General features: G+C 51.7%; 6 protein-coding genes across 6 annotated transcripts; 4 read left to right on the forward strand and 2 right to left on the reverse strand.

Moving 5' to 3' along the window:
* Nucleotides 1–164: 164 nt before the first annotated feature.
* Nucleotides 165–4496, forward strand: C7974DRAFT_416116 (SPX domain-containing protein; the record flags this gene model as incomplete). Its single annotated transcript, XM_046143957.1, has 6 exons — nt 165–585; nt 1509–1812; nt 1889–3086; nt 3135–3479; nt 3526–4303; nt 4351–4496. 6 exons carry the CDS (start codon nt 165–167, stop codon nt 4494–4496), a joined length of 3192 nt encoding a protein of 1063 aa, XP_045994054.1.
* A 733-nt stretch (nt 4497–5229) lies between these two features.
* Nucleotides 5230–6507, reverse strand: C7974DRAFT_36881 (uncharacterized protein). The gene has a single exon (XM_046139913.1). The coding sequence runs from the start codon at nt 6426–6428 to the stop codon at nt 5271–5273; it is 1158 nt and encodes a 385-aa protein (XP_045994055.1). The 5' UTR covers nt 6429–6507; the 3' UTR covers nt 5230–5270.
* A 1366-nt stretch (nt 6508–7873) lies between these two features.
* Nucleotides 7874–8696, forward strand: C7974DRAFT_36858 (uncharacterized protein). The gene is made up of 3 exons (XM_046139901.1): nt 7874–7904; nt 7962–8437; nt 8491–8696. Exons 2-3 carry the CDS (start codon nt 8052–8054, stop codon nt 8618–8620), a joined length of 516 nt encoding a protein of 171 aa, XP_045994056.1. The 5' UTR covers nt 7874–7904; nt 7962–8051; the 3' UTR covers nt 8621–8696.
* Nucleotides 8697–8711: 15 nt separating this feature from the next.
* On the forward strand, nt 8712–11423 carry C7974DRAFT_427019 (heterokaryon incompatibility protein-domain-containing protein). The gene is made up of 3 exons (XM_046144543.1): nt 8712–8760; nt 8847–10552; nt 10611–11423. The coding sequence occupies exons 2-3, from the start codon at nt 8933–8935 to the stop codon at nt 11352–11354; spliced, it is 2364 nt and encodes a 787-aa protein (XP_045994057.1). The 5' UTR covers nt 8712–8760; nt 8847–8932; the 3' UTR covers nt 11355–11423.
* Nucleotides 11424–11456: 33 nt separating this feature from the next.
* C7974DRAFT_400840 (sorbitol dehydrogenase) lies at nt 11457–13062 on the forward strand. The gene is made up of 2 exons (XM_046142543.1): nt 11457–11976; nt 12027–13062. Exons 1-2 carry the CDS (start codon nt 11844–11846, stop codon nt 12974–12976), a joined length of 1083 nt encoding a protein of 360 aa, XP_045994058.1. The 5' UTR covers nt 11457–11843; the 3' UTR covers nt 12977–13062.
* Nucleotides 13063–14706, reverse strand: C7974DRAFT_341684 (RING finger domain-containing protein). Its single transcript, XM_046139280.1, has 3 exons — nt 14007–14706; nt 13607–13956; nt 13063–13555 (listed from the first exon to the last, which is right to left on the reverse strand). Exons 1-3 carry the CDS (start codon nt 14479–14481, stop codon nt 13454–13456), a joined length of 927 nt encoding a protein of 308 aa, XP_045994059.1. The 5' UTR covers nt 14482–14706; the 3' UTR covers nt 13063–13453.
* Between the last annotated feature and the right edge of the window lie 54 nt (nt 14707–14760).

Genomic DNA, 14760 nt, shown 5'->3' on the forward strand with positions numbered 1-14760 from the left:
CTGTAATCTCTTGGCTCGTGGATTCTCTGTCTACATCGTCCTCACTGCGTGCTCGTCAGCCGGCCAACGCGCCTTCCTCCAGACGCTACTCCCATCCGCAAACTTCGTCACAATCTACCCCATCAAGGAACAACAAAGAACAACGAACTCCTCTTTCTGACAAGATGTCGTTCGACTACGAACACTACCAATGCAGCCCGAGATCACCCGCATTCGAACCTATCTTGGGCAGCATCACTGAGGCCGCCGAATTTGATGATTCAGATGTTGAGGTCGAAGCCAAACCCGTCAGGCCGTCACTCACCAAGATCGACTCGGCGTCGCATGATGTGCCTGAAGCTTTCATTCCTGATATATCAATCGGTGAACCAGAGCTCACTACAAAAACCGCCAAAGGCACTGTCATCCAGTTTGCGCGCATGACAACAGCCAAAGCAACCTCTGTTCGACGGGTGCTCCGAAAGGTGCTCGAAGCCGACAAGGTCCGCCGTCGCAAGGCCCTGAAAATCTATCTCAAGGCTATCACCTTCTTGCGCTACATGCTGAAGGCTCATGACCGCTATGGATCTGCAATGATGACGACCGGTATGTACATGCCGCGTTGAAGGAAGGATTGGCTACTGGAAAATGAATTACGAAAACCTAAATGGACGAACTTTATGATTATGCATGAGCATTTCTGGCTGCAGCATTGCACGGCGTTATATACCCAATGGCGGTTGGGTCACGGAAGAACACAAAACTATGGTCTGCTTATATACTTCTATCACACGCAACGCTTCAGTTGCAACATCTGGCGACAGATAACAATACTATCTTTCACGCACTCGCACTGCGCCTTCCAATTCAATGTCCTTGTCATGACGATGTTTTGTCATACTAGGATATTGCAAACGCGAACTGTTTCCTTGCGTATCACTTCGATTGTCAAGGGTACCTGCCTCGTGCAACGCTTCACTGTTGCCATTGGTACGTCTGACATGCATCTGCTTCAGCATGGCAACGACTGGACGATTTTGCGAGGCTGCGACCCTCCACACGTCCTCACACCCGTTGGTACCCGAAACCTGGTTGAGATGCAAAATTGAGGCTGGTCGCGATGCATGACGTTGGTTGTCGATCTAGCTAACCTCAGTTGGATAATTTCCTAGCGGCTCCACAGTAAGATAATGTGCCGTTTGCTGTTGAACCGTGGGTAGCGGTCGAGGACGTTGCGCACTATGGCAGCAAAGACGATGCTGCCGTTGTGAGGAGCGGAACGCTGACTTCACTATGCTGAGGTGTGCATCTGCTGGAGGTGTGGCTGCACGATGCGCTGAGACAACCAATCATCCGTGCACGGGCATATTCCCTTGGCCACACGTCACAGCTCGGATCAGATGCACAGGAGGCCACGATTTGCACCACCCTGCGACCCACCAATAGCCGGCAACCTGAATTGCTTCTGGCTGCACTCCGAGGGCCGTTCTCGCACCTGACCCAGACTACCATCTGCACGAATACCCTAGTCTTCCCGCACCTGCACTCCACATTGACGCTCTTTTCTTCTTGTTCTGCACCAGCCTCCACCCTGGACCGCTTTGCAGCCTTCCGCGACAGCCCGATCGAGCAAGCCTTTGAGCTCCACGAACTCACCACAGAGAATACAAGTAACCCCAACTGGGCGCCGGAGAGCAAAAGAGAGCGCAAGAGACGGGAGAAGCTCGAGCAGCTTCGCGAAGCCGACGAGATGAAGTTCTCCCACAGCCTGCAATTCAATGCGGTACCGGACTGGAGCAACCACTATGTGGCCTACAGCAACTTGAAGAAGCAGTACGTCTTGCAAACGGTGGAGACTCGTGGAACGTCCACTGGTGGAGGAGAAGCTGACGAGCAACGCGATGTATAGGATCTACAACCTCGAGACGCAGATCAACCAGAAACACACCGCGACAACCGACGCCGAATCATCGCCGCTTCTGAATGGTGCCGCAGACGATCCTGACAAGGCGTTCACAAACCTGCTAGATGCGGAACTGGAGAAGGTCACGTCGTTCTACCAGGTGAAGGAGGTTGAGATCTACAGCGAGCTGGACGCTCTGATCAACGACGAGGCAACCTATGAGCGTGAACAAGAGGAGCTTGACCACGAGCAGCAGAATGCGGCACCAGGGAAACAGACGCGCAGCACCAGCATCTTTAAACAAATTGGTTTCAATCGCCCACGAGCAACGAGCACAGTCAGCGGGCGCTCCACAGGCGATGGAATTGACGATGACGAAGATTCAGACGTAGACGTCAACGAAACCTCGAGATTACGACAGAAGAGCCCTGATGGTCAGCAGCGAAGGCGGCGACGGACTACAGACGAGAACATGAATTCAGATGGCCTTTCATCAAAGCGCAGAACAAGCGTAGCATTTGATGACTACAACGACATGGCATTCTCGGCGTTGTACGACGAGGGCGTTTCGCTTAAGAAACGGACTGTTAGCATATACGTCTCGCTGTGTGAACTGCGATCCTTCATTCAGCTGAACAAGACCGGGTTCGAGAAGGTCTTGAAGAAATTCGACAAGATTCTGGATCGCAAACTCAAGAGCCAGTACCTGAGCAAATACGTGTACCCCGCATACCCATTCCAGCAAAGCACCATGGACAAGCTTACGCAGAAGCTGCAGCACGTCGAACATGCTTACTCGCAAATCTGCACCAAGGGTGATGTTGCAGAGGCTAAGCGCGAGCTCAGGCTGCACCTACGAGAGCATGTTGTCTGGGAGCGAAACACAGTCTGGAGGGAGATGATTGGTATCGAGAGGAAAGCACAAGCTGCAAATATTGGTATCACACAAACCCTGCTTGGCCGTGATGTCAATGCAGGTCGAGTACGCAGACAGGGTGATGACCATGAGCCGGAGATCAAGGAGGTTGTCACGCCCATTGGGAGATATAGATGTCCACAATGGCTCGTCAGCAAGACCTTCTGGATATTGGTGGCTTGCATAGCAGTGTTCGTGGTTCTGCTCGTGGTGCCCATCATGGAAAAGCCGGAACAGCAGAACTGCCTTGCCATGGTCATCTTCGTCAGCTCGCTCTGGGCGACTGAGGTAAGCTCATTCTCCCCTCTGCTCTTTGTATGACGCTAACTATCGCAGGCTATCCCGCTCTTCGTTACATCACTCCTTATACCTTTCCTTGCCGTAACCCTCGATGTCGTACGCAGTGATGTTGAGCCGCACAAACGACTTGGCTCGAAAGCCGCAGCAAGCTACGTGTTTGCTGCCATGTGGACACCAGTAATCATGCTGCTTCTAGGAGGCTTCACAATCGCAGCTGCACTCTCTAAGTACAACATCGCTAAAATGATGGCCACGTTCGTTCTGAGCAAGGCTGGAACGAAGCCGAGAACAGTCCTCCTGACCAATATGTTTGTCGCTATGTTTGCAAGCATGTGGATCAGCAACGTTGCTGCGCCGGTGTTGTGCTTCTCTATCATCCAGGTATGTTCGCATCTTGCCATTGGATTAGACCCAACTGACGAAATAGCCCATCCTTCGCAATCTGCCTGCGGACTCCAACATGACCAAAGCCCTGCTTCTGGGTATTGCCCTCGCGTCCAACATTGGTGGCGCTGCATCGCCTATTGCGTCGCCGCAAAATCTCATTGCCCTTCAAAACATGAACCCTGAACCGTCCTGGGGCCTGTGGTTCTTCATTGCGTTGCCTGTGTGCATCATTTCCATTCTTTTGATTTGGGGTCTGCTGGTTCTCACATTCCAGCCAGGAAAGGGCGTTACGATCGTACCCATCCGTCCCATGAAAGACAAGTTCACTGGAGTGCAGTGGTTCATCAGTATCGTCACTGTGGTCACAATCATACTCTGGTGCGTAAGCCACCAGCTCGAGGACATCTTCGGCGACATGGGTGTTGTGGCCATTATTCCACTCGTCCTGTTCTTCGGTACTGGTATCCTAACAAAGGAGGACTTCAACAATTTCCTGTGGACCATCATCATCCTCGCGGCTGGCGGTCTTGCTCTTGGCAAGTCTGTCAACTCCTCTGGTTTGCTCCACACCATTGCCGAGTCGATCACGAGTAGTGTCGAGGGTATGAGTCTCTACGGAGTTCTTTGTGTCTTCTGCGGTCTGATCCTCGTAATCGCTACTTTCATCAGCCATACTGTCGCAGCGCTCATTGTGCTCCCGCTCGTGCAGCAGGTTGGTCAAAGCATGCCGGAGCCTCACCCCAACCTGCTTGTCATGGGTGCCGTACTCATGGCAAGCGGTGCCATGGGTCTGCCGACGAGCGGGTTCCCCAACATGAGTAAGTCAACCCCCCGTACTGTTATACCTCAGTCTAACATAAGACAGCGGCCATCATGATGGAAGATCAAAGAACCGGACAACGCTACCTCGAGGTCAAACATTTCCTCACCCGTGGCGTTCCTGCCTCCATCATTACCTACATTGTCATCATCACCATTGGGTACGGGCTTATGCTCGTGGCCGGCTTCTAAGTAAGCCAATCCCTGTATTCATCATGTATAAAGTCTTGCATATTGTTTCCTCACATTGCATGCGACATCGCGTCGCGAAATTGGAGTTTGGGACGATGGTCATGAATCAGTCGAGAGAGTAGGAATGTATTGAACCGCACGCGGGCACTGCTTAGGTGCCCTAACCTATCAACAACCGAATCTTTATCAGCCTAGATCGAGTCCTTTTGAATGCTTCGTGCTAAGCGAATGTCAAACAAGTGTTAAATGAGTGTCAACTACGCCCACGTACTCAACCTACGCATCGCAATTTGTGCTCAGCCTCTCGATTTGATCAGCATGGATTGTATTGAATCTCGGCGTACATTGGCTGGGATAGTGCAAACCAGGGTTACAGTTTGTGATACTTAATGTCATGTTATATTGCTATGCTATTATACTATGCTCCATGCGAAGTATTGGGTATCGAAGTGCGCTCATGTTCGCCTGTGCAGAAATGGAAAGATGCAGTATTATATGTCTCTGAAATCTGTAAGACGGATATTTCGCCTAGCCGTCTGTCGAACCGGTTCGCTCACAGTCGTGCGATCGGGCTATCTGTGCGTCCGTCGGACTATGGGTAGCGGCACATCTTCGCGGGACAGCCAGTCGGGTTTGCTGTCGCGTGGATTTGGCCACGAATGCCGGTTCTCGGCGCACGCACGGTGTCGCTGAGATGCGGCGATGCGGAGCAACCAACTTATATGGTGTTTGGTTGTTTAGTATTTGGTGTAAGATCCATCCGCAAGACGGCTCTCATCCAAACGACGCTACGGCGAAAGAGTATACCACAGCAAGAAGTGCCAGAAGCATCAACGCAGGCTGCTGTTTCGAAGCTGCGCCAGGAAGTGGGTTCGCCTTGAGTTCCATGTTGGGTGGTCGAGCTACAACGTCTGATGAGTCGAAGTAGGCATACTTGCACCGCTCTCCGTCCTGCAGTTGTTCGTTGGTCAGGACAGACAGCTCGTTGGGGAAGTCCATGACCGGCACGTTGGGGTAGAAACCCTTCCTTTGCAAAACATAGCGGGCCTGTGCGTATAATGCGTAGTTCTCTGCGTTGTTGGCAGCGTCATAGGGCATCTGGGTGGAAAGGACCGCTAGCAGCTTCGAGCGCGTTACTCCATAGGCGTACTTGAGGGTCTGAATGTCAGTCACTTTGTTGCCATCCGGGCGGTCGTTCAGCACTCCAGCGAGGACCGTCGTGTTCATGGCGCCGTTGGTGATAATCGTATCCCATTCCCTGCCAGATGCGGAGTTCGCCCGCGCTGGGATAGCCTTCTCTACCACTGCAACACCCACGCCGTCAATATGCATGACCATCCTTGCCCATAGCGTCGCTCTGTTGTAGTACTCATGCAACCGCTCCTTCTCCATCTGATTGTTGGCCTTTTTATCCACGGTCTCGTCAAGAGCACTCATCTTGAAGTAGTCATCGCAGAAGTTGATCATGGGGAAATTGCCCATATTGTAAGCAACGTGGCTTCCCTCCCTCTTATTCCCCATCTTGCAGATATTGGCTGGATCATCGCATCGCACATGGACATCTGGGTTGACAATCTCGTTTCCTTCCAGGTTGGCGTATTGCGCTGCGCGGATTAGGTTTAATTCGATCATGGAGGTGTAGTTCGCGATTCGCAAGGGTTGGCCGAAGAGCTCGATTGCGGGTTGACCATTCTGGTCGTATGGCAAGGCTGCTCGGAACAGCTCGGTCATCTCTATGAAGCCATCTCGAATGTCTTCGATGTCGGACGGCGAACACCCTTCGCCTCCTGTCAGGGCAGCAGCAAGCTCGGGTCGTGATTTGCCCTTCTCTTCGGCGATGACCCCATTGTCGTCTGGAACAGCGACTGCGTGCGCGACCAGCGCAATCGAGAGTAACGTTGGTAGAAAAAGGAGGTCACGGAGGGCGAACATGGTCGCTCTGATAAGCGACTCGTAAGCCCGGTATGAGTAGCGCTTAGAGGGCGGTCTCAGCTGCGAGACGCGTTGCCTCTGCGAGCCGTCGCTTCTAGGCCTGAGACGCGTTGGGATGTGGTCTCCAAAATCGGGCTGTGGCGCGATCGGTCGTATTCCTTAAAGAACGGCAATCGCGATGATAACGGTTGCGGGCGCGGGCGCGGGCGCGGGCGGAGGGATCTGGTGTTGTACGAGGACCGGAGGCGCTTGGGGGTGGTGCGCGAGGATATCGTGCATTGCTGCGCCTGGGCACATGTGAGGGAGGTTACACTTCTCCAAGGCTGGAGTCCTCAGACCGGCATGTGGGGCCACGATTATGGCTAGATCCTCCGGCATAATGTTTGAGACGCCAGACCTGCGAATTTGCAAGGTACGCCCGAGCCACGACCGTGAAGCATAACCAGGAATCGAACAATTGTGAGGCTTTTAATTATTCTTGTCGGACCAAATATCTCTCTGGTCAGTCTGCTTAACCCTTTCGCTGCATAGGTACCGTACTGCTGCGCCTACCTTGCGCTGAAAGCTGAGCGCGGCCCGCAACGCTCAATCAGGGTGAAACGCGTGACGAGGTTCCAAGACTTTTGAACAATGCAATGACTGCTACCAAAAAAGACGACGAACGGTTACGTGATGCGCAGTGTTCAGGTAAAGATCGACAGGCATAAACCTCCCTGAGTTGCCCGTTGTCCGTCGTTATCGTGAACTCTGTGCTTACACAAAAGATGAGCTTGGGTGCGCTGCAATCTTGTGCATGAGGATGGGCGAGTACTGAACAATGCCAAGAGGCTCGGGATTCGGCACGCAGAGTGCTCCAGCTTCTTGTTCCAGCTGAAAGCTCGACGGTCAAGTCCACCTTCGCACACCCATTATTTACTCTTGCCCTTCAGTAAATTCCATTTAACGGCGCCCGAAAGGCTCAGAGGTCGTTTTCGAGGGCATGGCCAGACACAAAACGCGCAGGGGGGTGCACTTGACATGGCAGATCCAACTCGACTTTGAAGCTTCGTTGGAGTGGTTTGATGAAGGCTTCAAATAGCCCAAGATGAGTTTTCAGCCTTCAAACAGGATGTTGAGTTCTTATTTTGTGCGTTCCGTCTTTCCAAGATTCAACGTAAAACGGCGGGAGCGGCTGTATGTTTCGCTCTCCAGCCGGCAACACGGAAGCTCTCTCGCCTTCCGTGATTCCAGAGCAACAAGCCTAGAATCTACGGCAGTGGGGTTGTCATATACAGCTGACTACCTCGGGATGGGCCGCGTTGCGTGCCGGACCAAACTCCGCTAAGCCCCCAAACCTGATCGAGGCTGATGGGCGGGCAAGGCACATCATGGCGTTCAGTTCATGGCTTCCCCGCACACGGCAGCACCACAAGCTTGTTATCCAGTAACCTAGACTCATAATCAGTGGTAAGCATGGTCATCGATTGTCACTCTGCAGTAAGTTTGCCATGGCTGGTACCTAGACTAGCCTAACATATAAAATCGAGCAAGTAGAATTCGACTTCAGGACTGACACAGCAACCTTAATCTCGTCAAACGGGATTCTTGTCGGTTTTTACAAGACAAAACTCTCGTGCCGCCAACATGCACTTTACCGCCCCCATCCTCGCACTGGCTGGCCTTGCGTACGGTCAGATCAACGGTACCAATGGAATCGGCTCGACACCTTCTCAACGCTACGTTGTATCAGCTGATCAGGCATATCAAATTGTTCAAGCAGCCGTTACAAATGCCACTGCCATTGGAGTGCCCCAGAATATTGCTGTCGTTGATCCATCCGGCCTCCTAGTCGCATTCTTCCGTATGGACAACGCCTACATTGGATCTATTGATATCAGCCAGAAGAAGGCGAGGACTGCTGTATTGTTCAATGGGCTATCTAGTGCTGGTCTATACGACGCAAGTCAGCCTGGTGCGGCGCTATATGCTATTGAACAGACAAATGGTGGGCTCGTTGTCTTTGGGGGAGGGTGAGTGTCAAATTCAGGCGTGTACGCAGAACAATCTACTGACACATGATCAGACTGCCAATCTGTTATCAGGGAAAACTAATTGGTGGTGTTGGTGTCAGTGGCGGCACGGTACCTCAGGATGTAGAGGTTGCAACTGCTGGGCTAGCAGGTATCGGAGCAAGTGCTACCACACCGATGTAATTATATTGAAGAAGCATTCTGTGTCAGCTGATAAATCAATATGAGTTTACGCGACGCAATCTTTTGATGGATACGCACGTTCTGGACATGACAACGAGTCACTAGTATCAGAACTGGCCACTGCCCTCAGCTTTACTATGGTAACTTTTTTTGCGTCTTCTTCTTCGTCCAGCACATGTATGCTGACAACCTCAAATATTCGCTTCGTGCTGACTTGCATAATCTGTGATATATATAGAATACGTCCCCCACTGTGCCTGGAGGAACAGCAGGAACGATTTGGACGTGAGCATCACAACGAGCAAGCTCAACATGCAGCAACTCTTTGCAGATTACTGTGGGACCCGACCGATACACTCTCCGATCCGCAATTCCCCTAAAGTACAACCACAACAACTCGGCACCGGCAATTATGTTTACGATAGCCTCCCTTCCCCAACTTCGATTCGAGTCCTCTTGCTGGCGCCAGGAGATCCCGACGACGATATTTTCTGTTACCTCACATTCTGCGACTTGGAAAAAGATTGCGCTCTTGATCCTTCCATCCCAAGCCCTGTCGAAACACCGTGTTTCGTTACTGGAAAGGGGTATGGCGATCAAAATGAGACGAAGACGTTCGAATTGTATTTTGATACATACACCGACAAAAACAAAGATGATAAAGCGCCTGATGAAGCTGGTAAAGTACCAGTAGGAACAGTCAAACCCCCTGGCGACCCTGGAAATGGCATGTCCGTTCCGCTCGATACTGGATACACCAAGGATCCCGGCAGTACAGAGGCACAGGAGGAAGATAATGAGATGATCGACCGGTGTGATCCACTTCAGCAAGGACAGCTCTCGGAAGCCAACGGCGCCTTCGACAGCCGCGTCCGCCTACACCCATTTCAACGATATACAGCACTGTCATACGTATGGGGAAGCCTCGAAAACCCTGCGCATATCACTCTCGACGGCTATGCCAATGTTAGTGTTACCAGGAATATGCATAACGCCTTAAGATGCTTGCGTCGACCAGATCGCGCTGTATCATACTGGGTGGACGCCATATGCATCAACCAGAGCGACCCAGAAGAAAAGAAAATCCAGATTGGGCTTATGCGACGTGTGTACAAGCAAGCACATCAAGTAATTGCCTACGTGCCACAAAATCCGGAGGACGACAATGCATTCAATGGGCTTGCTAAGAAAATTTACGAAGCGGGCTTTCAGTGTAGGGAAGTCATTGAACAAGGAGTGAAGCCCGAGGATCAACAGGAGGGTGATGATTTGGCATCTGATGCCACCGGTCGTCTAATTGTGAGACCTCTCAAGCCAACCGGAACCTGTATCGAGGACTACGATGTGCCACCCGAAGACGATCCGGTATGGTTCGCCTGGCGACGATTTTTTGCTTCTCCATATTTTCGACGCATATGGATTCTACAAGAATACACTCTTGGTAGCGATCTCTATGTTCACAACGGTATTTCCTTGTTGAGTTACCCGTTGATCTATGTCGTTATGGACTGCGTCAAGAATTACAGCAGAATGATGAACATGCACTACTTGGGCCGTGGAGAGAACGCCGAGTTGACTCTAGCTGCGTTCATAGGATGGAACGGTTTGGGAACCATGAACATGGAGAGGTTGCGCACAGGCGAGGATCTTCGTGACAAGGATTGGGTCAAGAATAAGTCAAGGCTCATCGACAAGATCTGGCATACCTTTAAATTCGATGCGACTGATCCGCGAGACAAGATCTACGCTTTGTTAGGTCTTGCGTCAGATGCCGAGCATTTTGGACACCTGGTCAGCTACCAACCGGAAGACACCTACCCGAAAGTCTACACCCGCTTTACAAAAGCATTCATCGAACAAGGACATCTTGTAGAAGTCTTAAGCATGGCGTGCATGACACCTGTTAGCCCGCTGCTGCCCAGTTGGGTACCAGTAAGTTCCACGACTTTTGCCAGCAAGTGTCTAAAAGTAGAGACTAACATATCTCTAGGACTGGTTTACTTCTTCTTTCGCGCCAAAGAAGCCAAGAATTCCATTGGGGGGAGGCTATCGAGCTGGCGGCAATATCACTTCGGTCAGCAGTAGCTTTGTGCAAAACCAGCTCATTCTCAGCGGTCAGGTTGTTACAAAGTTTGCCTTTATGACCTCTCCTGTGCGGAAAGACAGGCTCAACGCCGGCATTGGGGGTCGTCTCCAATACACCTATGAGATGCTACTAACCTCTCTGAAAGAGCTTACCGACTTCCTCAAACAGAAACCGGGTGAGATACTCGAGAGCTTCTTTCACTGCATCACAATGCGGCCTAATACGACAATCGACGACGCGCACATGACTGATCTCAAAGACCAGGCCCTTTTCCTGACACTCCTCTCACGTATTGACGAGTACAAGATGATCGAGGATCGTATGCATCTGAAAATCACTTTCGGTGCTTTCCCCGAAGAAGACGTCGCATTCCTACAGAGGGTTATGGGCAATCTAAAGGGACGTTGCTTCTGCGTGACGAGTCTCGGTGGGCAAGTCGGTCTTGTAGCTGAGCAAACGCAGCTTAGTGATTGTCTCGCAATAATCAAAGGTGCACCAGTGCCCTTTTTGTTAAGAGAGGCGAATGGAAGCTCGGAAGGAGGTGAGAAAGTATACAATATCGTCGGTGACGCGTATGTTCTGGGCTTAATGGGAGGAGAGCATATACTGCCCGAAGACCGCAGATGGCATAAGATAGTTATTGTTTAGATAACTGGTTAGCCATTTCGGGTGTTGCATTTAGGGTGCCATCATCACAAGATCTAAACTTTACGCGACGTCACGGCAACTCGCCAAAGCTTGACTTGACTTCTCGGATGACTGAGAGACAACACTCCGGAAACGATGCGCCTTGCAGCCCTTTCGGTGCAGTACCCCGCGACTAGGGCCCGAACCGTTCGTTGATGCGGGGTGATCGGCTGCAGGATTGCCACAATGGGTAAACCGTGGTGCTTTCATGATGAACACGTGATTTGTACCGCGTCTCGAAGAGCGAATCGCGGGCTCGCGGAGAACAGATGTTGGCAATGTCTATAGCCGGCATGGCGTGAGGTGGTGAGCTTAAAGACGACGAGGCCCTTCCATATCCTCCAGGTTGGTCTCGAGAGCTGGTGTGAGCAAGAGAGGGTATAACTAGATATATTCGACCCGCAAGTACACCCCTCATTTAAAACGAAAGAAAGAGCAGCCTACCGTCAAATGGCAACTGGAAATATGAACGCTGTCCGGTTCCACGGGAAGACCGATTTGCGATACGAAGAGATTCCAATTCCAGAAGTAAAGCCAGGCCAAGTCAAGATCAAACCAGCCTGGGTGGGCATATGTGGAAGTGGTGAGTAAGGCTAGGATAGGAATACTGTTCTCAGCACTGATAATCTGTAGACCTGCACGAGTACCTCGGTGGTCCAAACCTTTGTCCCACAACACCGCATCCGATTACAGGTGAAAAGGTTCCTGTGACGTTCGGACACGAATTCAGCGGCGTCGTCGAGGAAGTAGCCGACGACGTGAAAGACTACAAGAAAGGTGATCGCGTTGTTGTGCAGCCCATTATCTACGATGGGACATGCGCTGCATGTGAAGAGGGTCTGCATAACTGCTGCTGGAGCAACGGCTTCATCGGACTTTCTGGCTGGGGCGGTGGACTGGCAGACCACATCGTAGTTCCGACCTCGACTTTATACCATCTCCCCGACAATGTTCCCCTGGAGATTGGTGCACTTGTCGAGCCGCTAGCAGTCGGCTGGCACGCCGTCAAAGTCAGCCCGTTCAAAAAGGGCGACGTCGTATTGATCCTCGGAGGTGGCCCGATTGGCATCTCGACCATCCTGGCATTGAAAGCGAAAGGATGCGACAGAATCATCGTCTCTGAAGTCTCACGCAAGCGACAAGAGTTCGCAAAGATGTTTGGCGCAGACTATATCGTTGACCCGACGAAGGATGACGTCCCCAAGCGCTGCAAAGAGCTGAGTGACGGCAAGGGCGTCCACATCGTGTACGACTGTGCGGGCGTGCAGTCAGCATTAGATCAAGCTGTGCATGCCACACGGCCTCGAGGCTGTATTCTGAACATCGCCATCTGGGAGAAGCCATGCACGATTACCGCGAACGACTTCAACTTCAAAGAACGTATGTATATGGGTATTGCGACGTATGAGGTTGGCGATTTCCAAGAGGTGATTGACGCGTTATCGTCAGGGAGCATGAAGCCTCATCAGATGATCACGCAGAGGATCAAGCTGACGGAGGTGGAGGAGAAAGGGTTCAAGTCACTGATACACGATAAAGACAATCAGGTCAAGATCTTGGTTGAGGTTGGGGGTGGAGATTGAACGGTGCAAACGAGGTGTATGGATGATTAAGAGTACCTTGATGTCGCATTAGCGTTTACATAGCCGTAATCTGATAGGCAGAAATGAGTTTCATGTCTTCACTGCAGCCTTTAAGTTGACCCCACCCGGAGGCGGCATTGTGTTACAAAAGATATTCCAAAAGCACCTTCACGTTCCAGCCATGTCGAATGTTCGAAGAACAACGAACGCTCGCGGGATTGCTCGGAGAGAGCATCGACGCGGACTGAGCGAGCTAAAACTGTAGAAGTTGCTAGAGGTGATGCACCACGGTCCAAAGGCCGACTGCACAAGACGCGCTGATCGATATGGATCCCGTGGGCAGTTTAATCTTCGCACATAGACTAATTGACACGGTACTGAGCAGATACCCCGTGGCAATTTAAGATGGTGCGGATCACAAGGATCAGAGACTCGATTTAAGGCCGAGAGGAATCATCGTGTATTGTGTAACACACACTACTCGTCGTCGCCATCATCGTCGCCTTGTACGTCCATGACTCGCTCGCCAGCTCTCTCGAGTGTGCGACGGCTCCAGACGCGAACACCTTTGTAGATGGCCTTTTTGGGGGTCAGTAGGGGACTTTTTATCTGTAACAGACTCATACATACTGCTAGGAACGTTCCAACTCCAATCAGGATGATGATCCAACTGACTTGCTCATATCGGTCTCGACCGGTCGCTCGCCCTCGACCGCCTCCGATCCTAAAGTAAGAGAGTGGGCTAGTGACAATGACCTTGAGAAAGCCAAGCACGCCCATACCAGCAAAACCTTTAGCAAAATGCTCGGTCCAAGAGTCCGGTCCAACCTCCGGTTCATAGTAGTAGTCTCGACCTGAACTTGCCCAGGGCATGAGGGTGCTCCATGGATCAAAATATAAATTGAGAATAGGATCCGCAAAGAACCCAAGAAGGAACACCATTGACGTCATGATCAGGACAGTTAGTGTTATTTGAGCAGCTGTAACATCGTTAGTATATCATACATAGCAAAACATGACCACAGCTTACCGATACTACCAACAAATCGGCCTGCCCCTAATCGCGCAAGCCGATATTTGAAACCACATGTCGGGCACTGCCAGTAGTTTCTGCGCCCATAGCCGGGATCTGCGTGGCGCCACGCTTGCAGACACTGATCGTGAACATACTTCGAAGAGCCTTTGCATAGGCAAGGTCTAATCAAGCGGCCTCCGTCATCTTCGTAGACTACGTTGGGATGAGAGGACTGCAGAAAGCCTGGGAGACTCTCAGAGGGAGCATTGAACGTGGGCTGAACAACCTCAAGGCAAATCCTGCATTGCCGAGGGGGCCAGTGAGTACGCTTCGGCCGCGCGCCTTGTCCTGCTTCTGGTGGTTCTGTAGACGAGGTTCCCGTGGCCTGTGGCGCTGAGGAAGAGGTTGCACCGCGCGCGGGCTCGTCCCTTGGTACATCGTCCGGCCAGTACCAGCCCGGCATAGCTTGGAAGCCGGATGAGGAAGACATTTTTGGACGTTGAAGGAAGTTACGAGGCTGACAGCCTTAACAGGCCGATTACACGCTTACCAATAAAAGCCTGACAAAGGTCATGAGTGCAGAGATGGTGTTGCGGGCAGAGAAGATCAGCCAGGTAACCGCGGGGGTGACATTTGCCAACGCAAGCGCCTCAGACCGGACCAGGAGCCGACGCGGCGTCCTAGATATGCAAGTGTCACGAAGAGACACGGTGGCAGAGGAAGTGGAGGGAACAGCGTCGAAAAGGAAGACTAGTTCGGGCGTAAGGCT

The sequence above is a fragment of the Boeremia exigua genome (assembly GCF_020726555.1).
Source record: "Boeremia exigua strain MPI-SDFR-AT-0100 chromosome Unknown C7974scaffold_10, whole genome shotgun sequence".
Lineage (NCBI taxonomy): Eukaryota > Fungi > Ascomycota > Dothideomycetes > Pleosporales > Didymellaceae > Boeremia > Boeremia exigua.

What these genes read in the sequence shown, in the direction of transcription:
- C7974DRAFT_36881 (XM_046139913.1), bottom strand. Translation starts at nt 6,428, where the DNA reads ATGTTCGCCCTCCGTGACCTCCTTTTTCTACCAACGTTACTCTCGATT.
- C7974DRAFT_36858 (XM_046139901.1), top strand. Translation starts at nt 8,052, where the DNA reads ATGCACTTTACCGCCCCCATCCTCGCACTGGCTGGCCTTGCGTACGGT. An exon ending in CTCGTTGTCTTTGGGGGAGG is followed by an intron (nt 8,438 to 8,490) that starts GTGAGTGTCAAA and finishes ACACATGATCAG; the next exon opens with ACTGCCAATCTGTTATCAGG.
- C7974DRAFT_427019 (XM_046144543.1), top strand. Translation starts at nt 8,933, where the DNA reads ATGCAGCAACTCTTTGCAGATTACTGTGGGACCCGACCGATACACTCT. An exon ending in TGCTGCCCAGTTGGGTACCA is followed by an intron (nt 10,553 to 10,610) that starts GTAAGTTCCACG and finishes ACATATCTCTAG; the next exon opens with GACTGGTTTACTTCTTCTTT.
- C7974DRAFT_400840 (XM_046142543.1), top strand. Translation starts at nt 11,844, where the DNA reads ATGGCAACTGGAAATATGAACGCTGTCCGGTTCCACGGGAAGACCGAT. An exon ending in GGTGGGCATATGTGGAAGTG is followed by an intron (nt 11,977 to 12,026) that starts GTGAGTAAGGCT and finishes GATAATCTGTAG; the next exon opens with ACCTGCACGAGTACCTCGGT.
- C7974DRAFT_341684 (XM_046139280.1), bottom strand. Translation starts at nt 14,481, where the DNA reads ATGTCTTCCTCATCCGGCTTCCAAGCTATGCCGGGCTGGTACTGGCCG. An exon ending in CCGATTTGTTGGTAGTATCG is followed by an intron (nt 13,957 to 14,006) that starts GTAAGCTGTGGT and finishes ACGATGTTACAG; the next exon opens with CTGCTCAAATAACACTAACT. An exon ending in GAGTTGGAACGTTCCTAGCA is followed by an intron (nt 13,556 to 13,606) that starts GTATGTATGAGT and finishes ACCCCCAAAAAG; the next exon opens with GCCATCTACAAAGGTGTTCG.